Source organism: Aythya ferina (genome assembly GCF_964211825.1).
Source record: "Aythya ferina genome assembly, chromosome: 20".
NCBI classification, from domain to species: domain Eukaryota; kingdom Metazoa; phylum Chordata; class Aves; order Anseriformes; family Anatidae; genus Aythya; species Aythya ferina.
In genome coordinates, this window is record NC_140318.1 from 9,648,293 (window position 1) to 9,674,959 (window position 26,667).

Below are 26,667 nucleotides of genomic sequence, written 5' to 3' on the forward strand. Positions count from 1 at the left end.
CACCTTCAGGAGCTGTGTGCCTGTTGCTGAGACATCAGCCCCTGCTTACTGCAGCACTCTGCATCTCTGGGAGAGCTGTGGGGCCACCCTGCTGACACTGCTGTAGCTCCCAGAGGTGACAGTGACACCAAGGACACGGTGATGGGCATCATCCAACCCACCCAGGGCCCATATTTGCTGTTTCCAGACTAGGGGCAGACAGGAAGGTGATGCCCCACACAAGACCAAGGATGACAATGACCCCTCAAATGCTTTGGTTTGCTTCCTTCCCTGGGAGGCCACTGCTTGGACTAACACAGAGCTCTGCATTTTTTTTCCCTGACTAAAGTTAAATTCTTTGCAAGACTGGGGAAAAAAAAAAAAAATGATGTCATTAAGAAAACCCATGGGAATTCAAAAGGAGGTCAGATGTATTTCAAAAAGTTAGGTCTGAGCTCATGGCTTTTTTGCTCCTTGCAGGAAAACACTCCTGGGCCATCACTTGGTTTTCTGGAAGCAGAGAAAATGTCCAGGGATTTAAAATTACAGAAAATCTTTCATGATTTGGAAAAAAAAATGCAAACCCCACTGTCCTACTCTCATTGGAAGATACCCCATCTCAATGTGCTGTGGAACTTGGACTTTTCCTGGAGAAAGAAAACTGAGGAGCAAGTGGGGCTCAATGCCCAGCTGAGGAAGGCAGGCTGAGCAGAGGCAGGGCATCCAGCATAAGCCTTTCATGTCCAGCTGCTTGATGTTTCCTTTAACATCCCAAGAGTTTCTCAGCAGTTACCTGACCCAGGACCTTTAGACCAGATGCAGCAGGGGCTGCTCAGCACTCCTCCATGAGCACAGCACCGCTGCGGGCTCTGCTCCCTCCATGGGGAGGAGGTGAGGCCCCACGTTCCTGTCATATGAGGGTGTCCACTGTTCAAAATTTTCCGCTGTGAAATACAAATGTACAGCCAGCTTCCTTGGTACTGGCATCTCTACAAGTTAAACACAGTAATTACGGCGCGCTAGCATTCAGGGGAGGGTACATTGCTCTGCCAGGGAATGGGGACTCAGTGCCCACTTGACATCTCCCAGGAAGCAAAAACTAGAAGGCTCATCACTGGGGTGGAACAGAAACGTGCAGGGCAGTCAGCTCAGCCACCAGCACTGCTGTCACCTTGCCTCCCCACGAGGCCATTTTCCAAAGCCCCCCAAGAGCTGATCTGAGACCACCAGGACCAGGAGCTGTCTGGTGGCCAGAAGGGCTCAGTGCACAGCAGCCAGCTCGCTCTTTTTGACTGGGAAGGGGTCAAAAGGGAGCTGCTGTGGGAGCAGGACTTTATTCACTGGGTATTTGAGCCCAGTGAGGTTGGTGGCACCTCCTGTGCAGCGAGATGAGGTCTGGCAGTGGCTTCAAAGCATCCTTGGTAGGATCACCACTTGGGTTAGCAGCCTGAGCTGAGCAGAAGCAGAGGGCAATGGCACATCCATGTGCTCACGGTGCTGCCAGGATCATGACCCTCTCTAAACACCTCCCCAGCCACCATGGGCAGCAGGGCTGGAGGTGGCAGTAGCCCCAGTGAGCCCCATCCAACCACCCCCAGACACCACAGGGACAGGCTCCCCAGCACCTGGGGAGGAAGAGGACTTGGGCAGGAAGCCGTAGCCACACAGGTTGGTAGTTCTACCCCAAAACACTCAGAGGAGCCTTGTAGAAAGTGTGGTCCTGAAAGTGTTAATGAGGACCTGACCTTCTGCTCAGATACCAACAGCAGCAGAGGGCACAAGTGGGGGACGAGTTGCACGCAAAACAATCCACGTGCAAGTTCGCAAGCCTTGCTCTGACTGATTCACACTTGAGAAAGGGAGAATATCTGGAAGAAGCACAATCATTTTGCCCACTCACCTCCCTGTCCCCTGCCAGAAGGGTAGAAAAGACCAGCAGAAAAGTGCCCAGCTTGGCTCCTCTTGGTTTCACTGCCAGCCTGCCCCTGCCAAGTCAGCCTGCAAACACCAGGTCCAGCACCATGCTCCCACTGCTGGGCACACTTTTCATCTATCCCTGTTCCCAACCATTCCAACTGCCTCACTTGTTTATAAGCAAGTAGAACCCCCTCAAAAAAATATATATTTCTTTTGATCAAAAAATTGTTGTTTTCTTGATTCTACAACATCCAATAACACGCAAAAAACAAGCAGCTCAACTCACTGTTTAGAATATTTCTCTTCACTGAGGTCTTTACAGTTCCTATTTCAGACAGTTTAATAGAGGATTAGTTCTCAGGCACAGCTTCATTTTTCACTTCACTGAGAAACAAACATCAGGCTCATTTTCCTTTGCAAGAGAGCTCATAGCTTCCAAGAAAAGCATTATGCACTCTTGCTGTTCCCTCCTTATCCCACCTTGAAGCCCTGTGAATGGTCCCCTCACCCAGGGCGATGTTCTCCCTGCAGGAATCCTGCAGACATCATGGATAGGACTTGGGGGGCACAGACTAAACCCAAATCTCTCTGTAACTCAGAACAGCAGCTCCCAGAGCTGTGTGCCCCACCAGACTGCATCCTTGTTTCCTCCCTCGCTGCTTTCTCCTTTCTTTATCTACTGAAGACCGTGGAAAATTACATTCAGTAAGGCTGCTGGGCTGTCAGTGGCCTGCAGAACACAGCCTGTGTATGACAGTGACCTGGTAATTGTTCGGCATCTCTGATCTGGGGGTTCTTTCTCCTGGGACATGAATAAAAACAGCTTCTTAATTAAGTCCTGGGTATTGATTTCATTTTCATCCTATTAACTGCTTTGCCCTACATGTGTTTGCTACACACAGTAGGATTCCCCTTACCCCCACCCCATATAGATGCAGCCAGCAAAGATAAAACAGCTTCATTAGTCCTATCTACTCTTTAGGCACCAGCTTCATTTCTGCTTTAAAGTGCTCTTGAAAGAGCCTCCTTGACAGCTTCCAGGCTGCATCTCCCTGGCAGAGCAAAGACGCATGAACCAGCATCAAGAGCCCTGGATCATTCAAACCAGAGGAGAGAAAACTGCACAGCCTGTAAGGAAACCCATCTGGGTTTGGGTGGATGGTGGGGCAGGTGATGGGAGATTAAGGGGTCAGAAGAGCAAAATCCCTAGAGCCAATGCCATTTGTTAACCTCTTTGCAAAAGAGGTAGTGGCATTTTGTCCTTAAATACTGAGCTCCAGCAGATCCCAAGCAGCACAGGGTCAGAAAACCCCAGACTCCCAGTAAGGGTAAATCCAGAACTTTCTTCACAAGCAGCTATGGAAGGAAGCCACATAAGTGAGAGGAGCGAAGCAAATCCGAGGTTGAAGAATGGGAAGATGGAAAAATGGAAGAGAAGAAATCTGATAGATTGAAGAGAACAAGCAGAAAATTAGCATTTTCCACAGGGCTGTAGAAGGAGGACACTGAAAGATCTGAGAGCTTGCACCGCATCCCCCATGGTTATTCGCATCAGTAACCAGGGCTGAGGCTCACTCGTGCTCTAAGTTCATGAATTTACAAAGCCACGTGGCCTTTGAGCCAGAGAATTCATGGTCAGAATTAAGGACAAGAAAGAATTAAGCACAAGAAAGGAAAACAACCAGGAGGAAGACTTATTACACAAGTGAGTAGGGGAGACATAAACATTCTGAGAAGAGCTATTTTCGACCGGTCAGTCTCGTTTCTTCAGGATATCGCAGAGAGGGACTGAAAGAATGAGAGCTGGCTGGCAAGAAGTTCCCTACAGAAATTTGAGCTGGCAGAGAAATGGTGGCACTGAAGCCTGGGACAAGCCCAGAGAAGGAGATCAAGGCCTGACAGCACTTTCTATGCTGTCATGTGTATTCAGCTTCCTTTGGTTTTTAAGCTGAAATCCCAGGAATTCTCAGCATACGCAAGTATTTGTCACCCAAACCTGAGCACTGGACTGAAACACCGCTGGGTCAGGAGACCTGCCTGCCAGCTGTGTCTCTCTTAATACCAAGGGCAGCTGCCTAAAAGGTCAATGAAGAATAATCAATCTGAGCAGCTAGCTTAACTTTTGCTGTGAGTACCTACTAGCTTTCAAAAATCATGGTTGATTGCCAAAACCTTCTGGTAAAGCTTCATATTTGGCTTTGGGTTGTTCTTCCAAAGCAGAACTGAGCAAAATAATTTGTCTGGTTTCAGACAGTACTTGGATGTTTACACTGATCTAAGAATTAGCTCGAAAATTTTAATATGCGCCAAGTTAAGTGGCAGCAAGGACTGACTGCATGAAGTGCACCCAAGCACTACTTCACAGTCCAGATTTTTCTGTTTTTCCTCAAGAAGGAAGGCTCAGTAAGGCCAGAACAACACAGCCTTGAGTCCAGCCACGCTGACTTCCACCAGCCGAGGGACGTCGCTGGAGCTACCCCATCTCCCTTCTGCAGCCCCGTAGAGCAGGCAGCACTTATTTCAACTGAATTAGCAAGAAAGGTCTGGAATGGTTAATTGAAATTATTTAGCCATAATGTTTTGCCCTTCTCCTCCTCTCCCCGGCATAATGTTTTCTAAATTGAATTCCTTTAACAGAATCCAATATGCAGCAAAACTGTTGTTCCAGAGAAACGTAACGTTTCGGGTCTGGCTCATTGCCTCCCCCGCGGTGCAGGGAGGCAGCAGCTCCTGGCGACCCCTTTGCTGTCCCCATCCCCTGCCCAGCACTGGTAGGACTGGGCACTGCATCCCCTTCAGGCTGGTCCATGGGGCAGCAATGACACCGGGGCACACGGGGCTCAGCACCAGGAGCTTCCCTGGAGCCTCCATCTGGCAGCTGCTGCTTCTTTGCCACGCAGGAAGGTTGGGGAAATCAGAGCTTAACCAACCCCAGGTCCTGGCCTGGTGGTTTTCCTACACGTAATTTGAGAATAGCGCTGTGGGGTCTGTTGTACATCACTGTTCAATACAGCATTACCTGGCAGCACTGGCCCCAAATTCCCATCCCATTCTTCATCCTCCTCTCTTTTCACAGCACAGCTGAGGCTGGGGGCTCTTCAGGTCCTACTGGCCCAACTCCTTCTCCTGCTGTGCCACCCCAAGCAAGCTGCCCAGCACCACATCCAGGTGGTCCCTGAAGGTCCCCAAGGAGGTGACACCACAACCTCTCTGGGCAGCCCATCCAAGCCAGCACAAAGCACTGTCCCAGCAGAGACTGCTCCAAGCCAGCGCTGCAGAGCAGCTTCCACGTGCTCTGAGGTGTTTCACTGAGTACAGGGGGCCTGTGATGTTTCTACAAGAACCAAACACGTTCTCTGTGGCTGCCCAAAGATTTGGCTACAAGCTTCACATCAGGTGTGGGTGAGCAGGGAGTCAGCTCTATCCACATGCTGTCCATCTGTCCCCTCCAACCTGGGCATCAGCTTTGCTCCCACCATTTCAGCTACATCCCTGCCTCACTCTGCTTCGCGTGGCACCTGTTGGGTGCAAGGGCACAGAGCACTCTCCCCTTGCCTCCCTTGAACACCAGGGCTTCTCCCAGCACCTCAAGCACCAGCCAGGAGTCCCACTGCAGCACTTTGCAGGATGCATTTGCTCTCCTCAGCACAAAGCCCTGCTGCCTGCCGTGACTTCCAAGGACGTGCACAGAGAAGTCAGCTCAGTGGCTTCGCGTGCCTTAGGTAACCAGTTCCTGACTGCCCTCCCCAGGGGTTTCAATTTTTTGTTTAAAGAAACCGGATGCTCAGAGCACAGGGAGAATTAGAGTCCTGCTCTTTCTTTTTAATAGCTATTGTAATTTAATTGTAGAGCTTTATTCAAACCTTGAGCCCGCATCTGGAACAACATGCCTTCTTACCAAAGGGAAGCTTTCTACGCAGAGCCAGGGCAGACGAGGGGCAGCGAGCATGGCCCTGCAGGAGCAGTGGGTCTGGCAAGCACCTGCTGGCGAGGCAGGGGCTGTCATCATCCAGGCACAAGGGCTGTGCTTCTGCAGAGGAAAAGGTGCATCGGTCCATATAAACCGGAGTTCTGCATAGAAGAAGCACCTAGAGCAGCCCTGAAGCAGAGGTCATAGCAGGTGGGAAGGCTGCTCACCTGTAAGGGCAGGTGCTGATACTGGGGGTCCCGCCAGGGCAGCCCTCTGGAGCCCCCCAAGGTGCCCAGGGCAGCAGCCCACGGGGAACCACAGAGGTGGGGATGCAGCAGCCCCCCCATGGGACCCAGAGCACACCCTGCCCAGGGGATCAGCACCACAACTACCTGTGGGCATGCTACATTGAGAGACAAGGATGGGAAGTTCAGAGAATTTGGTGTTCCCTTCTCTGTGAGAAGCTGATGAAGTTTGCAATAATACTTTGAGAGGTGAAGAAAAATATATACATATGTATTCCAACCCAAACAATTGGGGTATGCTTTCAAGGCTAGTTTTAAAAACAAAACAAAAAAAATCACACTTGGTCCTCTTAGACCCCAATGTCACCAAACTTCCTCTTTCAATCCCAACCTCTCCAGGAGTTTGGCCCCAAAGCCTTGGCTTTTATGAACCCAAACCCAGCAGCAGGGCCTTGTGATGGCAAAGGACCCCCAGCCCCCTTTTATTGGGGGCGCTGAGGCAAGGACATCACCCTCTGCCCCTGCAGCCACACAGCTCCCCAGGCCTCTCCCTGTCCAAGTCTGTCTCAAAGGGATGCTCGATGTATAAATGAGAACACCCTCCCAAGTATTTTTTTTAAACTCATTTACACAGCAATTTTGCTAATGTTGCAGTCCATGCTTGCTGCTCACAAGTTTCTCAGCAATTTATTCCAGCTATTTTCCCCCAGCAGATGCACAACTAGAGAGAAATTCTCATCCCGGCAGAGGCAGAAGAGAAGGATGTTCATCTTATTATGTCTGGGTAAAGCTTATCTGCTTAGCTGCTGCTCCAAATTATATTTACAAAGCACAGCAACAAAGCCAAGTGCACTAATTGCTGTTGCTCAGGTGGAATATCTTCTGTCCACCCTAAAATATGAAGTCCCACTGACGTAGGACTTATCTAATAAAAGTCAGCCACACAGAAGGCGTTTATTGTTTAGCCATCACAATTATTTCATTTCTGCTATATCTTATAAAAATAAAAGGAAGAAAAAAACCTCAGTGATTTCTCGCTTATTGCTTTGCCTTTTTCAGGCAAAGATTGCTGATTTCTTATTTATTTATTGTTTTAAAAAAAATAAAAATCATTACAGACAACAGACAGATACATCACCCTTTAAATCAGCCTTGCTCAGAGGATACAGAAGGAGGCTCCTCCGCAGGACAGGGAGGCAGCCCATAATCGGGTGCTTTCCATCCCCAGCCTGGTGGGCTCCAGCCACCCACCTACCGGTGCTCCCAAGGGATGCACATGATGCAGCAGGCAACCCATAAGCAAAAATGACTCCTAGCCTCAAATCTGCATATTTTTCACCTTATCAGCACTACACATCCTCATCTTACCTCTAGTTCAGCCGTAGGGCTTCCCACAGACCCCACACTCCCAGAGCAGAACCCAGCCTGGACCAGCCACCACCACACAACAAGAAGCAGTTCCCCAGCACCTCTATTTAAAAGCATCCCCAGGAGGGTGGCAGCAGGGTGGGATGAGATTTAATTTGCATCTAAAGAGGGCCAGCTGGTAATGCTATGGGAGAAACATCCCAAAAGCTAAATGGAGGTGGGGCTTCTCCCCCTTCTTGGAGTCCCCACAGCTCCTTGCCCCAGTTCCAGTCCCTCTCACCACCCTCCTCCTTAAAATCAGCCCAAATGCACCCTCCTCTGCCTGGGCTCAGAGGCATTTCATTTCTCTTGCAAACCCATCGTTGGTGGTTAACTGGGCGTGTAGGATCCATATGTGTCCAACGCTTTCTATTCCTGCAGCAGCATTAAAGACTTCTGCAGGAAAGTTGGCAAATGGCTCCCTCTTAAAATAGCCGGCCCTTGTCGTAATGTAATCTCTTGTCATTCTTGTTAGATAGCAGAGCTCCAAGTATTTAAACAAACCTTGGCTTCCTTCGTTGATGCCCTGCTCCTAGCAGGTCAGCTGGGGAGGTTTGCTCTAAGGATGAATTTTGTCCCAGCCAAACATGGGGCTCAATAACGGGGGTAGCAGCCTTAGGGCATGAATACCCCAGACCCAGGAATCCCTGGGAGGGGGCAAGGGCCAAGGCCAGGGCCTTCCCCTCAGGGACCTGCAGGCCCCAGGGTGGTAAGAGTTTCATAACAGCCCCCCATGGTTGGGCAGCTTTGCTGGTGCTGAGCTCATACTGGTGAGGGTGCAACACAGCTGGGACCCACTTGCTGCCTGGGTTTCCTCCCTTCCACCTCCCCACCCATACAAGAGGGGCTGGGGGGCAGTTTTGCATTAGAAATGCCAACTCTCTGAGCGTGGGGGACATTTCCCTGCCTCTAGGGGCTGTTGGGCTGCCCTTGAGGGGTAGGAACAGACGGCGCACGGCTCTTGCAGGACACGGGTGGGCACGAGGCAACATCCAGCAAAGTGTCCTTCTGGGCAGCCGGTCCCTCAGTGCGGTCACCTGGGGGAGGGAGGGCTGTCCCACTGCCCCCACTGCCCCGCACGTTTGCAGTCCTTCAGCCCGAGCCTCACACAAGGCTCCCGAGGCCTCCCCCAGCCTCTGGGGCCAGGCCAGGGACCACAGCTCCTCATCGCAGCCCTCGCGCTGGATAGGAAATGAGTGGGGCGATAAGGGAGCTCGCTCGGCAGCCAAGGGAATATTCTGTGCTATCAGTAGATAAACTAATATCCCTTCCAGCCCTGGCAGAGGCTCAGGAGTGAGGCGTGGGATGACAACTCACACTGATGTCGATAACTCCCACCTGCTCCAGGGCAACCATCGCCCTCGCTCAGGTTGCCTGGGGGTGGGCGGTCAGCGCTGCTGGCACAGGGAGCCTGCCACAAGGAGAAAGCCCAGCCCCAGGACCCTGCAGTGATGTTACAGCCCCTGGGTCCATCAGGCCAGCCCAGCTGCACATGGCAGGTGTCTCGCTGGGGCTGGACCAAAAGCAGCAGCTCGCAGCCTGGGTGGCTCCCCTCCATCAGCCCCGTGGGCTTGTTAAGTTGACCCAGGTGTAATAATTAGGTGGCTAAAGGGTTTGCAGCACTCTGAGCTCCCTGAGCTCTCCATGAAGCTGGCTGCTTGGGTTTGCAGCCCATCCCCAGAGCCAGCACTGTGCCGAGGTCCCAGCTGGGTGGCCGGAGGGTCCTGATCCTGCATGGGGGCCCCCAGAGATGCCCCACACAGGGATGGAGAGTGGCAAACCCAGCAGCTCAGTGAGATGGAGCTTCCTGCCCCATTCCCCTCCTCTTGGCTGCATGGACAATGCAGGATGCTGCGGGATGCTGTGGGACACACAACCTCTCCACGTCACCATCAGCAGGTCCCACATCCCCCTTCCCACCTCAGCTCAGGGCCCACATCCAGCACCAGGCCCCAGGGCAGCTGCACGACCCTGGGGATGCCCCAAAGCACCGCACACCAGGTGCCACAATCCCCAGGAAACAGCAAATGAATCATTGGAGTTCTCTTTGCATGTTAAGTGGAACCAAGGGGAGCATTGGTGGTGGAAAAGGAAAAGGAAAAGAAATCCTCTGGTGCCAGCAAACGCCACAAGCAACGCTGCACACAGCAGCTTGAGAGCAAAGCCTGGATCAGATACTCTCACTGCCTGAAAAGAGATCTTGCTCTTAAACAGAAGCAAAACCAGAGCTGCAGACACTTCCTCAGGCAGCCCAGGGCGTGCACAGCGAAGGCTTTGTACCAGTGGTTCGTAAGGAGCCATTGATTAACTCCAAAGCTTAGCTGCAGGCTGCAAGGCATGGTATTAACATTAAAATAGTTGCATCCCTCCAAATGAAGCACCCACCAACAGGCCCAGCCCCACACAGCCCCGTTCTGCCTGGGAGCACGTTTCGCAAAGCTGATGTATTTCAGCCTTTTAATCCCAAACAGTGTGGTTAAACCAAAAGAGCCATTTTTTGGTTTTGTAAACAAATGCCTGTTTTTGGCAGAGGTGCAAAATCAAAATTTGGAATTGCTGCAGGAACCCTCCCAATAAATCAGGCGAGGATCCAGCTGCCCTTCCACATCCCCCTGCCCACAGGCATCGCCGACTCAGTCCCCATCGGTGTGACAAAAACAGGAAAAATTCCTACTAAAATCCCGGCCAGTGCTGCCCTGACGGGCATCAAATGTGGAGCCTTGCCCAGGCTTCAGGGCAGGCAGAGCCCCCGAACACCGGCATTCCCCACGCCCTTCCCCAGGAAGATCACAGATTTGGGGACATAACGCTCAGAGGCTGGATTTCTCCACGGTTTTTCCACCTCTCACCTTCAGTTAAAGGCAATTATTTTCATTATGTTTAATTATACAATATCAGAATGTGTTACTGTAATTAGTGTTGGCCCACAATTAAACAGGCTCCACGTTGGGCACGTCGGTGTCTGCGGGGTCCTGCGCGGCTCCCCTGGGAGCTGCGGCCAGTTCCTGCAGCAGCCCTGGAAGTCCAAACCTGCAAACCTGGGATTTCTTGTCCAGCAAAGCCCACGGACGATGCATTTTATTGACCAACCACCCTCCAGCCTCCAGACTTCAATGATTTAGGGATTTTACCTTTTCCACAACCAAGCAAATCCACACGGAGAAATGGGGATAACAGCAAAGCAGGAGCGTTGGGATGGAGCTGGGGGAGGTCGGAGCCACTGGAGGCATCCCCAAAGTCTTGGTGCAATGCAGGGAAAAGCGCTGTGGGAGCTCCCTCTCCTGGTCCACACCACTGGAAGGGCTTTTCCATGGGACCTGGGTGCAAGGGAAACGCTGCAAGAAACCCTCATGGTGCATCCTAACCCAACAGCCCCAAACATCCCTGCTCGCTGCTTGGACACGGTGCTTGGCAAAGCCACGTCCTGGGGCAGGGGGCAACATTTGGAAGGTGAGAAATGGGCACAGCACCACCCCACCTCGGCCTGGGGTGCAGCATTGCTCCATCTCCCATCTAAAGCAGCCCCAGAAGCAGCAACTTTGCAAGCTGCGACTTTCCCAAAGCAGTCAGCAGATGGGGACAGGGATGGGGACAGGGGCCCTGTGGCCTCTCCACCCACGGGGCTTTGCATTTCAACACCTGGAGCAGGTTTGGCAGCAGCCGCTCTGCCCAGCTCCAGCTGGGAGGACGAGGGGACGTCGAGGCTTTGGGATGACAACGGCTCCTTCTGAGACCCCCCCCCCCCCGCTCCTCCCTGTCCCCCTGTGGAACAATATTTGACAGATGTTTCTATGAGCCATTGAGTGCCCATCGCTTGGAGGGCTCAGTACTTCTTGAAGCCACAAATTTGGGGAGGCAGAGCGCGGTGGCTGTGCTAAGGCACCTGCCGCTGGGCTCAGGGGCAGCCTCCAATGGACCACGGGGCACCTGGCGGCACCGCAGGGAGGCCAAATCCTCCAAAAACAGCCCCGAGAGGCTGCACAAAGCCTTGGGATTCCTCCCAGCTCCAGGAAACGGCCAAAGGGGTTGTGAATAAAGAGGAAAGCCCCCAAACTTACCCCAAAGCGAAGGCGGGCACATGCTGGCCCCCACCTGAGCTGACGGTGCCATGGGGGCTCCTCTACCTTGGGCAGGGCAGGCGGTGGGGGCGGCACTGCACACCCCCAGCGAGAGCCCAGGATCCCCAGCAGCTTGGGATTTCACGACTTTAGGGTTTCAAGATAACACGAAATTTAAAAACAAACCAGCCAACAAACCCACCCAGGCAGCCAGGCTTACTTTTTTACTATCTTTTTTCTTTTTTGCTCATTTTCTTCTTTTCCTTTCAGGCCCAAGCATGGGAAAAGCAGCCCAAAGCCGAGGGCTCAGGACCCCCAGCCCCACGCTCCGGGACAAGCCCCCACGTGCTGGCAGCGCTGCGGGCAAAAAGAGGCCAAACTCATTTTAAAGCACTTTTTTTTTTTTTTTTATTGATTTCATTGAAAACAGAACAAGAAAATGATCAGAGCCAAAAGGCTGCTCCTTTAAAACTGTCAAAAACATTAACAGAAAAAAATAATAATAATAAACATGACGGCATTATGAATGTTCTAGAAGAGATGAACAAAAAAAAAACTGTTACTGCACTAATTACAGTATTTAAAGATATATGCAAAAAAAAAAAATTAAGATAATGACCTGCCCAGCCACCACACAAAAGGTGATGGCAAATTTATTCACACTACAATACTAACAATTTAAAAAAAGTTTTGTGTTTTTTTCCTGCATTTTATACTAAAATCACTTTGTTCTTTTTATACAATTGATAGTTTATATTCACGTGGTGAGCAAAAATCACACCAGAATCAGCACCGTTTTGTTTTGTGGTTTCTTTTTTGTTGTTTTGTGTTTTTTTGTGTTTTTTTTTTGTGTATTTTTTTTGTGTTTTTTTTTTTTTCCTTTTTTAATGCTAGTCCCCAATGTTTCAGTAATGGTAAAAAATAAATCAGTTTATTGAAACCTCATAGCATGTGGCTTAAAAATTAATTGAAGGTGCCCAGCGTTGAGAAAAGTGATGGGAACGGACGAGCTGGTGGCATCCGGGATCTTCTCGCTGCGACATGTCCTGTCTGCTGCTCGCCCCAGCCGGCAGACGCGAGTCGAGGTTCTCTATAATATATATATCATCCGCTTTATCTTTAAAAAAGAAAACTGGTTTTCTTAAGAAGTTAGTGTCTTGTACAATCCCCTTCAACCTTTCCTCTCCACAGCTGTTAATGCGGCAGGAGAGGGAGATCCTTCCACCGACGAAGTGAACACTGAAACTGTAACGCGGCCAAGGGCGCAGCCGGGAGCTGGTTCTAACGGAGACAGCCGAACGGGAGCAGGGCCTGAGGGACGTCCCTGGTCGGCTCGGGAGAGACGGGGACTGAAGGGGGTTAAGTACTGTGGATTTCGTCTCATCAGAAGAGGAAAAAAAAAAAAAAAAGCCAGTGAATTTGGTAACAAGGAGGCATTGGTTAGAAATGCCCTCTAGCTCCAAGGGAAAGGCCCCACCGCAACGTCCTGCGAGATGCGGGAGAAATTTGAGGTGGTTTGTTTAAAAAACAAAAATAAACCCCAAACTAACCAACGAAAACAAGCAGCAGACCCTGCCGTGGGGCTGTGCCAAGACAAGCGGCCGCCAGCACCTCCCTCCCTCTCCCCACTCCCCCCGGCTTTTAGAAAGAAAGTCCCATCAAGTACTCAAAGTTTATTACAAGTGAACTGGAGATGACTTGGCATGAGCGATCCATTCAATTAACAATATTCGGAGGACGGGCAGCTCTCCCTTGGCTCTGACAACACTTTGCACATTAAGAGACGGAGGCCGGGACAGCTTGCATGGAAAAAAAACGCAACAGCCACCCCTCGGCACGCACTGTAAAAACCAGCAGCTTTCCAGGACCGGGGAGGGGAGAACAACGCCACGGAGGTGGAATTTGCTTTCACTTATTCCTCAAGTAACAGTCGGTGGCACAGCCCTAAGTGTCACGAACCCTTGGTTTTCCTTGAGCGGGTTTTCTCTCTTTAAATGGAAATTCAGACAGTATGTGAATCTATAGGGTTAAAACAAGTCAGTCTCTGGGGAGCGGAGCCTCAAAAGGGGCCGGCTGCTGTGGCAGAGCTGGTGTCGGGGAGCCCGTTTTCCTGCGTGTCCTGGGACGAGGTGCTCGCCTGCCGCTGGGCCAGCGCTGAGCTCGAGTGTTTGCACTTGGGTGAACCGCACTGACAGCTGAAGAACTTGCCTTTGATGTCCCAGAACCTGTCGCCGTAGTCGAAGCTGCAAGAGAGAGACAGAAAATGGGGTCACTGCAATGTGCAATGAAGGAACAATCGGGAGCAAAAGGGGTTGTGCATCTGCACCAGAAGCTGGGGTTGGCAGCACCTGGGGCAATTCAGTGCCAGGGGACGCTGTGCTGCAGGACCCCAGGGACCCTGGGGACATGGCTGGGCAAGCAAACTCTGAAGCATAAGAGCTTTTGGCCCTCTGCAGAGGAAGGGGTTTGAGAGAGAAAAATTCAGGTGCCTAGCTCTGTGCAGAACCTCCCCATCACACCTAGAGACTACCCTGGGCCAAACCCATGGAGTTTTGTTTTCTGTTTCAGTCCCACTGCTGGATAAAGCCACCCAGGGCCTGTTTCCTGAGCAGAGCTGAGCACTATGTGTCCTAGCCAAAAACACGGAGAAACTCCCACAGCAAAGACCAGAATGGTGAACAAGACGGGGACAGGCAGGCTGTGGGGTCTGTCCCTGGGGGAAACACTGCAAAAAGGGAACACTGCTACCTCAGCACAGCTCCTAGGACTCCAGGGCACACACATGGAGCAGCAGCTTCACAAGACCAGCACTTTGGGCCACTACATATTCCTTGGCACAGTCCCAGTGCTTGGCACCAGGGCAGCATCCTTCCCATCCTGCCAGGACAGAGGCAGTGAAGGACCAGCCCAGGGACGGCTGCATTCCTGCCTCCTAAAGGCACCAACCCCAGTGACCTCCCGCTGGTAGGAGTTACACTCGCTGCTCATCTGTGCACTGCTCCAAAATTCACGTAGGTGGGACACCAGGGACACACTGCAGCAGGCAACGGAGATGCCCATGAGAGGACCCCCTCCCTGCCTCCTTCAGACCAACACGCATGACCAGTACCAGCACTATGAGCCCTACTAGTACCAGTACTATGAGCCACGTGCAACGTGCTCCAGCCCCTGGGCTGAGCTGTGGCTCTTTGGGCAGCTCTGTCCCTCGGGCAGCCACCCCCGGGCGGTACCTACCCAATTTCTTCTCCGGCTTCTATGTGCCTCGTGCTGAAGAAGGCGATCCTGGGAAAGCGGAGGTCCTGATGCGACATGAAGACCCGCACCGGGATGAGGTTTGGCTCGCAGAGGTGGTTTATGAAGCGGCTGATATTGCCGTAGAAACGGGCATCTATGCAGTACACCTCTCCATCCTGGAGGGAGAAAGGTTGCACATTCTGTTAGATGAGGGTGGGTTTTATTATGCCTGCTACTTGCTTAACCAACGGCCAAAGTACTGGTCTGTCCCCTAAATACTCTGGAGAGCTTCAAGAAGAACGATCAAGGAAGGCTCAACAGGACTAAATGCATACTTTTACATTCAACAGTACCCTGAAAATAGTTTTGAGCACAGCACTGTGCCCCAACGAGCCCAAAGACCTTTTAAAAACGCTCCTGACACTGGCTGGCACGTTGGCTCTGCACAGAGCTGCTCTGCTGAAGCCCCAGTTTGGTGCAGTGGGGTTTATGCTGTGTGCAGACAAACACCTTATGGGTAAAAGCCACTGGACAGGGGAACAGGCATCTGTTCTGCCCCCTAATTGAACGTGACAGCAGGGAAACACAAAGCCAGAGCCTAGAGAAAATATTTTTTTGCAGATAAAAGTGAAAGTGAGAACACAAATCCCCTTTCCATAGAGCCCAGACAGCAGTAATATTTTGTTTTCCATGAAAATAAAAGAACCCCCCTCAGGGCTTTTTTATTCCAGCAGAGAATGACTGTGCAAAGCAGATACTTTAATTACAGGAGCTAATTTCAGTTGCAAAGAGGCCAAAAGCAAAAGGATCCATTAGCAGTGCTCAAACTCCCTTTTGGGCAAGCACCTTGCAATCTTTAATGGATGAGCTGGGTCAGATCATACCGCCCGACTGGTGCAGGAGCCCAGGGAAGATGTCCCAGCGCCTGGAGAGGCATCGCCCACATGGTCCCACCCCACACGGAGTGCTCCAAGCTCTGACTGCAGTCACAAGTGATTCTCAGCACTGCTTTCACCCACTGAAACGCCACCTCCCTTTGGCCAGGACATCACCACCTACTGCTACCCTGAGTGACTGTCTGGAAAGATCCGAGCTCTCCACCACACGAGTCGAGATGTGTTGCTTGAGAACGGAGCCAGCTGCCCTGAGCAGTGCAGGCAGCACTGCAGCACTGCTGAGGGGAAAAGTCCCAGAGCAAACCGTGTCCCGCCTTGCTATAAGTTACACGAGTGTTGGAGTTGCATGGTGGCAGGCAGAGAGGAAAAGCAAAATCATGACCTGCTCGGGGGAGTGAGGCTCCTTGTCAACAGGGCAGGCAGACTGTAGGGCCGTGCAGAAGCCTGTGTTCAACTCTTACAAGATCCTCAGTGCTTAAAGGGTGTTTTGATTTCAAATGGCTTTCGGTGATTGTCAGCAGTGATACAAACGGTTCTCAGTTGGGCAGGGGTCCACACGTGGCTTTTTGCTGGCTCGCCCAGCAGCCAGGTGAGGCACCTGGGGCACCTCAGGGCAGCGATCCCACCGGAGGAGTGGGGTCAGCAGTTGTGCCGAAAGACAATTCAGGACACGGTGAATGGGAAGGCTCTGGGGTTTCTCAGAAGGGCAAAGCCCCAGGAAAGCCCTTCTCGCCTGCAGCTCAGCTCTGACCGCAGCCTCTCCCAGGCAGCGTGCAGCAGGGCCCAGTGCATGCACGGGACTGCAGAAGGTGGGCCTGCCCGTGGGAAGGGGTGGCTTAACCCCAACAGAAACCAACCACAGCAGCTAAAATTCAGCCTCATCTTTCCCAGAAATAGCATGTCTCCTCCAGGTCTCTAGTACAGAGAAAAAGGGAGCACCTACTGTGCTGTGTCTTCCTCCCTGGAAGCCCCAAAACGGCAGCAAGGTTTGGCTGTTCGATGCCTGCCCTCTGTCAGACACAGGAAGGGATGTGACTGCAGGGCCTGGCACGCTGAGTGATTCACCTCGCACAAGCGACAACTCAAGAACAAGGACATCAGAAATGCCACTCCTCCAGGGCACAATGGGACCCGAGGCTGCCTTCCCAGCGCCTCCCAGTGCTCCAGAGGCAATGGGACCCTGGCTCTGCCCTGCCCTCCCTGCTCTGCCTCGGGGTTCTTTGAGCGATCCCTCACGAGCAGTGCCTGTAACACAGACGCTCCACTCTGAAGATGCGGTCTCTGAAAAAAGACCACGTGCTTGCTCCTGTACCTAAGTCTCCCTCATTGCTTTACAAAGATAAAATCCAGAAGTTCTCCCTCAAGGCTGCCAGCCAGGGGCTAACCACAAGGCCAGGCAAGGCCCAGGCAGTCTCATGCTCATAAACACACAAAGCAGCATTAAGTCCCCACTGCTCTTTGATTTTTTAATTACAATTTGACCCCTATGTTTTCAGACAGACTACAAGATTCACACTTACCTTTTTTTCAACTGTTGAATGTCCATCACTTTTTAAGAATAATAATAAAGCCAAACTTCTTTGTCACTAGGTGACGACAGACACGAGACAAAGGCTGTTTTACAACTTTCCTTGGGAGCCACTCCACTCTCCTGAGTCGCCAGCTTACCTTTCTCCTCCTCTCCTTTCCCAAGGGAAGTCTGGAGTGACAGCCTTGCTTAAAAGCTTTAGATCTCACTTTTCAGAACAAGATTTCTGCTATGAGCCCTCTGCAGAGCAGTGCAGGACAACCGGCAGCACAACAAGCCTCAAGTCCCTGCCAGGGTACTGACGGATCCCTTTGTAAGTGAATGGCACCTTTCTCAGCCCTCCAGCTCATGCATCAACATCTTTTTATGAGGAGCTTACAGAGCTGCCAATCAGCCCTGCTGCAAGCCTGCACACTCCTGTGCACACACCTGCATACTGACAGCCGTACGGCTGAACTCGGGACATCTGCAGTTTTCACAGGGGAGCACCTTGCATTAACAAGCCCTGCGGGCAGCATGTAACACGGTGGCCTGGAACTGCTGGGCTCTGTTACCATTTTAATGAACCCTAAAGCCTTATGCCTTATATTCTGAACAAAACCCAGGGAGGAAGCAGCCCTCTTCTTTGCAGGCTTTCAGATCACGCTGTACATCAAGACAGAGACAAGTAATCCAAGTAATCCTCTGCTCTTTTGGAGGAGCAAGACCTTGGGCTTGCCTCACTCGGCCCCTTCAGATACAGTACCTTGTTATCAAGGTCGAAGAGGTAGGAGTCCTCTTCACGGACGTCTGCCTCGGAATCGGATATCAGCTCACCAACATACCTGCAGGCAAACAGCAAGGCAGGAATAAGACACTCGTGCAACCATAAGCTTGGTTTCACCAGCCCTTTCGGGTAAGAGGGGAAGGAGGAAGGGATGAGCCCAGCACTGATCACAACCCATAGCCCTAGGGTCATTTCAGATCCACTCAGGCAAAAGGAGCTTTAACAACTTAAAGCAGCTAAAATCTGGCTCCAAGCTCAGTCTTTTCAGGGCAACACTTTTAATAATAAAAACGGAGTTTTGTTTCCAACTAAATTTACTTTCCCAAGGACTATGTTTCGTTTTGCAATCTCCTTCGTTGGCCAAGATCAATACATTAATCCAACTCTCTTTCTGTTCACTGTCGGACACACGTCCTGGCTCTCTGTACAATACTGTAATGTTTGTGTTGTTTACATCCCAGTGTCAAAGGTTTGTTTCTGTTCTTAATTTTCCAGGGTATTTTGGCTGATTACATATGCTCCATACCTGTGAAAGTCTTGTTTTAAGAGTCTTAGGTCTAATCTAACCTGGCAGAACCCCTGGAAGGATGTAGGCTTCTTTCTCATCCTTCTCAGACTAGCATAAACCAGAGCTATGATCTCAGTAACAACCACATGTTGTAAAAACAGGCACAAGGTAGATTTCAGTCAGGCCCTCCAAGCATCACAAAACATATGCTCCTTGGCCTGGCTTGCTGAGAAGGACTAAACACCCATGCCACCTTCCACGCTCTGGCCAGATGCTGGTTTTGATGCAAAATCCCGAGTTACAGCAGCCCCTGCTGCCCCTGTGTTCGCTCATCTGTCTCCCGACCTATGACACTTTCTGTCCTGAGCAGCTTGCAATCGAAACAAGAGACCCCAGAGGAGAGAAATTGAGCCAGAGGAAGGAATACAAGAAATCAACAGCACAGTAGATTCTGGTACCAAAGCCTTCCCAGCCTTTAGCACAACACCAAGGAGTTATAAGCTAAGGACTCCCAAAACAAATATTCTTCGTAGCATCAACAGACACTTCCATGATCAGCGCTCTTAACAGCTTTCCTCCGCAGCTTTCAAGGCATTTTAGAAACGTTAACCAACCGTATCCACTTCCCCCTGTGGCTCAAGGCAGTATTTAACTCCTGGGCTCGGGAAGGGGAGAGCCACAAAACATTAACCCGGGGCGGACCCACGCGCTCGGTGACAAGGGAGCCTTTGGCTGCTGTTCCCAAATCTGAGCAGCCTGGCAAAGCTGCTCTGCCAGACCAGGAGGCTGCTGCGGCCGTGTTTGCTCCTGTTGTTCGCCCCCGCTGCATCTTGTTATTTATTAAGCGCTCCCGCAAGGCTGCAGCATTACTGGAAACCACACACTCACCGGTGACCTGAAGCAATAGGCAGATTATGGCCAGGGAAGGAGAGAAATTGCTGTAGCGTGGCACAGTAGCCAGCAGCAGCTACGAAGCAGCTGAATAATGCTGCACGGAGAGGAACTGTGCTCAGTGACAGCCACTTCAGGTTTACGATTCAGTGAAACAAAATAAAAACCAATCGAATTAAAAATTGCTGTTTCCGTGTTCCTTTACAGACCATTCCTGTAACTCCTCTCCTTTGCAGGACTGCTCACCAATACAGACTGTTCCCTAATTTCCCTGGTCTAAACAAAGATGTTACTTGCCATCAGCATGTTAAACTACATCCCAGAGCTGCACGCTGCCACTCCTTGCCACAAGATCATAGCACACCGTGCAAAACTCAAGAGCAACACCAAGTCCCTAGCACAAGCTGCGGCGTTTCCAGGGGTGTGGGAGATGGGACGGGGCGCCTGGGGCACCTCTGGCTGAAGGTGTGGCTGCCATACCTGGCCTGATTCAGGTAACACCTTATTAGAGCATCACGTTTTGTACAGGAATTAAGTATTTGGAAACCACATAATGGACACACACCAGAAGGAAAACGCGAACCTTGGAAAAACCTCTGGTTTCCGCATCCCGCTAATTCCAAGCCTCTCCAAGGGAAGACCTCAACCCACCAGCGTGAGCAGTTACACTGAACAAAGAAGCCTGAACAGAGCAGCTTCAAAACAACCCACAGCAACTGTACTAGCAGCAGCAGGTTCTGAGGAGCAGCAAATTCTGGGGTTCAGGAGGAATCTGCGTGGAGCACGTGCTGGACTTCCCCAGCTCAGAGGCATGGAAGAGCCCAGGGCACAACCCCTCTGCCCTGGAACCTGGCAGGGCAGGCACAGGGCGGCTCTGCCACATCTCCCTCGCCAGGCTGCTGCTCAGGACCTCACTGAAGGTCCCGAGGGCACCAGCAGCAGGGGCTGCAGCAGCTGCTCCCCAGGAGCCACCCCGAGGTGACTGTGCAGGGGCTGGCTGCCCATGGTGGAGCCTTGCTCCCAGCTGCTTGCAAACGCTGCTGAGTGCTTCCTGCAGAAGCGAGTGCTGCGTGCTGCCAGAGTCTGCAAGCAGAAACAGGAAGGGAAATCATGTTTTGAGCGGTCACACAGAAAAGCTGAAAGCACAGAGCAGGCTGCAAACTAGTATGTGTGTAAGAAAGGCATTTACACACAGAAAGAGTCTGCACAGCACCAGAGCCTGGAAGAGTTTTGCAAAATAAAGCCATTGGGAGAACCATTCCATGCTCCCCGTGTGGGCATACGTGAAAAAATATGGAATAAAAGTCATTCTCATGCCAATACAATTAGCAACCTTCCAAAGCAGAGGAATAAGCCCAGCACAAATTGACCACCCAGTCAGGGCGCTGCTCCAGGCAGCCGATGCAAAATGCAAAATGCAAAATGCTCTTCCACGGAGCTCATCCAGGGAGCTGCTGTGTGCAAACAGCCCCCAAGCACCACAGGCACTGGGGCTTCCTGGCCAGAGCTGAGGAAAAGAAGGAACAAAGTCTGAAGGGCTGCACGTGCAGAATTAGAGAGGAGATCAGGGCAGCTGGTTTGAGGAAGGGCAATGGAATAGACCGGAGTTGGTGAGTTGTGCAAATAACGTGTGAGAGACAGAGTGACGGGGACAAGGAGGAACTTGCATGGGCACGACGTGAATTAGTTCAGCTGTTTAGTATGCAGCTCGTTTAGATAACGAAGAAGATAGTGCCTGCCACTGAAACAGCCCCAGCAGCTCCTGGCAAGCGTGGAGGAAGAGTTAAGTGCCACTGTGGTATCTGAACCCCACCAGCTCTGACCCGCTCTCCATTGCACCCGTCTGTGTTAATTATAATTACACCGCTGCACAGAGCTGCCCCATCTCCCCGGGCTGCCTGTTTACCACTGCTTATTTCTCTCGTGCATTAACATTCCAGCAGGATTTGGTAAAGTTGGTGCCTTTATTCTTTAGAAATTTGCTCGCAGGCTCTGGATCATCTCTGAGTGCTTAACCAAAACAGAGACCTTTGGTACTCAACAGGAAGCCCCACCTGAGGACAGACTTGAAAGACTCCCCTACAAACAGCAGAGTTTTAAGAAACTCTGGAGAAAAAAAAAAAAAAAACTCTCAAAAAATAAAATTTCAGCACTTGGCAGCTCCTGGATGCCTGGATGAAACACTTTGCTGATTTACTGCAGATTTTTCTTTTCCTTTATTTGTTTAAATTCTGCAATAATCTTCACCAATCCCCTGCCCGATCCTATACAGCATCAATAACTAGCTGTAAAAAACCCTAGCACGCATTTTCATGAAGGTAAAGAGTCCAGTCTTATTTAGAAGATCTTAGCTCACTAGTACCATAATGAAAAAAACACTTTCCAAATATTTAATAAAGTACATGTATCACTTTAGAGTCTAAAAACTGTGGGGTTCAGCAGCAGTTTTTTCACTTGACATAAATCTCAACTTTTTTGTTCCCAAGTACTTTTATTGAATCAGGGCCTAAACTTATACTTAACGCCAAGTACTTTACTGTTCTGCTGAATCAGACTAAAGCCAGAGCTGTGACCCTGGGAAACCTCTTGGGAAGTCAGTACTGAATCAGAAAGTGATCCGATTTACAAGTTGTTCCAAATTCCCACAACCTCAAACGTCCCGTTTACACAGCGACCATGCGATGCACTTGCAGCACAACCCAGATCTGTTTTTCCCCCATTACTCATGTGTCACAGGGATAACAGCCCATGGCTACAAGCTCACCACAGATCCCAGCAAGATGTAGAGGGGTGCAGAAAGCTTCATGCTGCAAGGAAAAGGACAAACAGAGCAGGAAATGGGATCAGGAAGCCTCGTAGTGAGGGCGAGCAATTCTGCTCTGTGCCAATTTGATTTGCATGAAAACCTCTCCTCGGAAGAGGAGCGAGTGCAAGCCATGCCAGCCCTTGGGAAGTGATGCGTTTGCGTGAGCTAATGAAAGCTGAGCGAATAACTTACTCGCACACAAAGGTTCCCAGTGGAATGTCTTGCATCGTTCGCACACCCCAGCCCATTTTTTGTGTCCGGTAGAGCTGCAACCGAGTCCTGGAGAAGAAACAAAACCATATCAATGGCAGCACTGAGCAGAAAGGCAACAGATTTTTTTATTTTTTTTTTGCAGAGGGAAGAACAAAAAAAATGCAACCTTTTATCAGCAGCAACTCAACGATGGTTTTGCTGTTCAATCCCCCAGTTCTCACGCTGGTGCCATTACGTGTGTGCTCTGCTCCCGGTGCTGCTCCAAGCCAGAGGACAGACACTGGGGGGGGCACTGCCTGGGGACCAGGAACGGGTGCCCACCACCCCCTCTCCCTGCCCAACTGTAGCTGGTGGGGCGCACGCCTGGTGCCTGGACGCATTCAGGATTGGGGAGGAGGGCATGGGACTGGATGCTCTGTGTGGTTACACCGCTGAGGATTCACACACGGGATCCCAGAATCCCACCACCTGAATTTCTTTCCCTTTCACGCACACACTTGGCACCTGGGGGAAGGCAGGGAAGCTGGAAAGGGACTTAAGGTTCTGAAGGGAGGGGTGCTGCAGGGGGAGGCAGGGAGCTTACAGTGAATTAAGAACACCCTGAGCTAAGTGCTCTGACCCCTTTGCCCTCTGTTGAGGCCAGTGCATTTAGCTGCTCCATCATATCCAACTCCCTGGATGAAAGACAAGGAAGAAACGCTGCAACCTGAAACTTCTTGGTGTAATAGCTGCTCTGTGGAATTTTACTGATGGAGCTTATAGGCAGAGAAACAATGCTGTAAGTCATTCTGCCTCCTGCTCAGCCAGAACTTGAGTTAAGTGCAGGATGAACAATCTCCAGGGCTAGGGAACGCTCTCTCTCCCCCCGAGGGAACCAAACCCCACTCTCAGCAATGCTGTTATCGGAATAAAGAGAAATTCGATGCTCACCTTAACTTCACCCTGTTGCTTTTTCCAGTATTTCTCTCCTCTTCCCCCCACCCATCCCCTCTTTGCACCGTCAGCTCAAACCACGCTTCCTCTCCAGGGCCGATCATTTTCTTGTATTTGTTCACAGCTCCTGGAGCCTTAACCAGGAGCGAAACAGGACGTCAAGAGAACAACTGCCCTCATGAAACTGGCTATAGCGCCGCATTGCAGGCTTGAGGAAGATCCCCTCTGTGTTGCCTCGTTCATCATGGTACAACAGAGCTGAGCTCAGGTTTGGGATCTGCTGCTGGGGCCAATGCCAGCAGCAGTGGGACCATGGCTTCACTGAGCTGGGTCAGCCTGCCAGACAGGAGCATACATCCTGCCTTGCAGAGTTCACTTGGAGCAAAACGGACAAGGAAACACTGAAAATGGAAGGGGAGCACGCACGTGTCACACTGCAGACCAAACAGGAGCTTTCCCCATTTGCTCCACGGGGACCTCGAGCACAGCTCCGCCAAGCACCTGACCTCACCATAGCTTCCCAACAGAGCCACGCTCCCAGGCTCCTGGTTGTGTTTCCAACCCTTCCTGTCTTTCAGATAAACGCTTGAGCATGCAAGGAAGCAGCAGCATCAGACCTGGCTGTATAGCTCCTAAGTAAACCCCCACGTAGACACTGGAGCTCTGGAGTTTGGCAGGGAAAACCACAGAGGGGTAAAGTTCTGTGGAAACGCATCCAGCCTTTTCCTTGCTTATTTTTAATGTTGCAAAATGTCCTTGGAAATGCGAAGCCCACAGAAAGTGTTATCAGTACCATTAAAAAATGCAGAAGTCTTTTTCCAATGGGATTCCTTAGAAGTTTGTCCCGATACATTTAGTGCAGACGAGCATCTCCAAAGTAGAGGTGCAATGCAAAACATTTTAATATTTAGTCTGGCACCAAAGCCATAACAGCCTAATCTGCAGCACTGAAGCCAACAGGTATTCAAATATCCAGTTCATGGGGAGTCAGGCCAATAACTGGGAAACTTTAAGCAGCCAGGTTTGTGCATACTGGCCTGCATCTGTAATGTAAATGGCTAGCTTACAAGTTCTTCTAAATGCAGGCTTTGCGTTTTCTGTTGCTGTAATTTTTTTCAGAGCTCTCTACCTGAGAAGATACATCCAGGCTGCTCATGCACAAGCAATTTGTATGTTTTATGGTCAGGCTGATAAAAGAACAGCTCCGTTCCCACAGGACAGGGCAGAGGCAGGGCACAAATCAGCCCATTGCTGCTTCATTCCCACCGGCAGCGTGGAGGAACCCACTCTGCCTCCCACCACCGCGTGGCGGCACCTGCCCCACCTCTGTTTCATCCCTGGCAGCCCTGGCTTTTGTGGGTTCGCAGGCAGAGCTGAGGCTGGGGGGGCTCTGTGGTTTGGGGGTGTTTTTGCCCTGACAGCTGCTTGTGGATCCTCCTCACCTGAGCCCGTTCTGCACCACCCGGTTCCTACAGGTCCGCCAGCACGAGCACGCGTGGTTACACTCAAAGATCAGCGGCGGCTCGGCCATGTTGAACTCAGGCAGGAGTCGGCCGTCCTGAAGAAGAGATGCATTGAAGACTGGGTTAGTTTTGTTTCTGTCACCCCTCCAAACCAGAGGCAGGCCCAGAGAAGAATTTCCCCAAGTACAAAAAGGGCCAGACAACCCCAACACGGAGGTATGCCCCAACCTCCCCCAAAATACCTCAACTTCTGCAGAGGCTTTCCTCCTCTCTGAGAGTGGCAAACAAGCCACTATCACAAACAGCTGACGAACTGCAAGAAACCACCTACATTTTTGCTGCCTGGCATCACCCTATGCACCACCAACAAAAAACTATTTTACAGTGCTGTGCAAAAAATGGTGTGCATCATCATTATCATCACTTTGCAGTGCTGGAGGGGAGAAGCAGATGCTTTGTCTATCTCTGGAATAAAGCCTAAACTTCCAGATTATAAGGCCAGTACACCCAAGTTCTAAACCACATTATCTTCCCAAATAACTCTCCCAAAAAAGCTACAATTCAATTATCTACCAACCACATAGGATTAAGAAAGCGATAGAGGCAGTTCATCATATTTAACAAATTTAGCTTTTATGGCTTTAAAGATGTAATCACCTATTAATGTGTAAATAAAATGGCTACAAAGCAAAGAAAGATGCCAATATTCCCCCTGGGAGAAACTTGCAGAGATTCGCAGAACTTCTGATCTTAGCAGAACCTGTCCAAATATTAACCTCAACACCTCCCTGGAGGATTGAAGCATACTTACCCAAAACAAACCAAGCTTCTGGCAATGCTGAAGTTAAAACATATTTACTTTGCTCTCATCCAGAAGGATCACGATAAATAAAGGCAGGCAAAATCCCTCTACCACCCTCCCCCTCTTTACATATTACAGCATTTTCTATGTTGCTCTAAGATGGAAGCTGATTTCATGCATGGATTTCTAAATGCTCTCTATCACACGGGTATAATTAATGGCTCAGCTGGCATGACAGCAACACAAACAAATAACAACGGAAAAGCTTCCCTGAGTACACATTTTGTTATTATCACATATGCCTCAAAGCTGAGACTGCAACTTTAGGCATTTTAAAGTAAAAATTAGAGGAGCTGTGCAAGAAACTGTTTTTAGGTACTATTAGAAATTCTGAATTTTGCCCAATTCAGCTAGCCAACACTCATCTAACCAGATGTGAAGTTCTGTGTCCTCACCTTATCATACCAGCAGCGCATACTGAGTTGGCCACACATGCAGTTACTGGAGGAGCAGTCGTCTATACATACACAATACTGAAAGAGAAGCAACAGGGGTCAACTCCAAGCCACTCTCATGGAAATGAAAGAGCAACTTCTGTAGCTGGGCCAGAGAGGAAACCACAAGGCTTCACCTCCTGCCTGTTGCTGCAGTGCCTCTCAAGCACTTCCAAAAGAGGCCCTTGCTGCAGATCTTTAGCCAGAAAGATAACCAGACTCATCACTTCAGTGGAATGTTTACTCAGTTCCCTATTTCTAAGTACAATGAATGTCAAAGGACTCCAGCTTGCAGAAGATCCCATAATGAGCCATGTTACTAACCTTCCTCTGCACCCTATGAGCTGTACTCCATGCCTGAGGACAAGGAAAGCTCTGAGAAGGGCCCAGAGCTGGGAGATGACACGGTATTTCTCGGTCCTCCCCTGCTGCTTGCCTCTTCCCACATGGGCACTGCAGCTGGCTGCTTCCCCAGCACTCCCCCAGCCAGCATGGTCCCACCACCAGATGCTGCACAGCGGGGATTGGCCTGGGGAAGTTCCCTTCAACCGTCCATGAGCTGCACCTGGAGAGGGGTCACCCCCTCTCAATGCTTCCCCTCCTCTGCTTCACAAGCC

The 26,667-nt window shown here is 50.8% G+C and overlaps 2 protein-coding genes across 24 annotated transcripts in view; both read right to left on the reverse strand.

Moving 5' to 3' along the window:
• The window catches only part of CACNA1B (calcium voltage-gated channel subunit alpha1 B), a 302,614-nt gene extending 294,779 nt beyond the window's left edge, over positions 1-7,835 (reverse strand). For 9 of the 11 annotated variants that reach the window (XM_084494376.1, XM_084494371.1, XM_084494375.1 and 6 more), the window contains exon 1: positions 7,420-7,533. The gene's annotated coding sequence lies outside the window, so the exon portion shown is untranslated. Of the gene's footprint in view, positions 1-5,794; positions 5,927-7,419; positions 7,534-7,731 lie in introns of those variants that run through there. The other 2 variants (XM_084494377.1, XM_084494378.1) reach the window with 2 other exon arrangements.
• Positions 7,836-12,259: 4,424 nt separating this feature from the next.
• Positions 12,260-26,667, reverse strand: part of EHMT1 (euchromatic histone lysine methyltransferase 1) — a 113,863-nt gene continuing 99,455 nt past the window's right edge. For all 13 annotated transcript variants that reach the window (XM_084494390.1, XM_084494396.1, XM_084494395.1 and 10 more), the window contains 6 exons: positions 26,012-26,089; positions 24,734-24,849; positions 22,338-22,424; positions 17,920-17,998; positions 14,751-14,926; positions 12,260-13,759 (listed from right to left, as the gene is read on the reverse strand). In XM_084494390.1, coding sequence (XP_084350516.1) covers positions 13,576-13,759; positions 14,751-14,926; positions 17,920-17,998; positions 22,338-22,424; positions 24,734-24,849; positions 26,012-26,089 — 720 coding nt within the window. In that variant the 3' untranslated portion in view covers positions 12,260-13,575. The remainder of the gene's footprint in view (positions 13,760-14,750; positions 14,927-17,919; positions 17,999-22,337; positions 22,425-24,733; positions 24,850-26,011; positions 26,090-26,667) is intronic.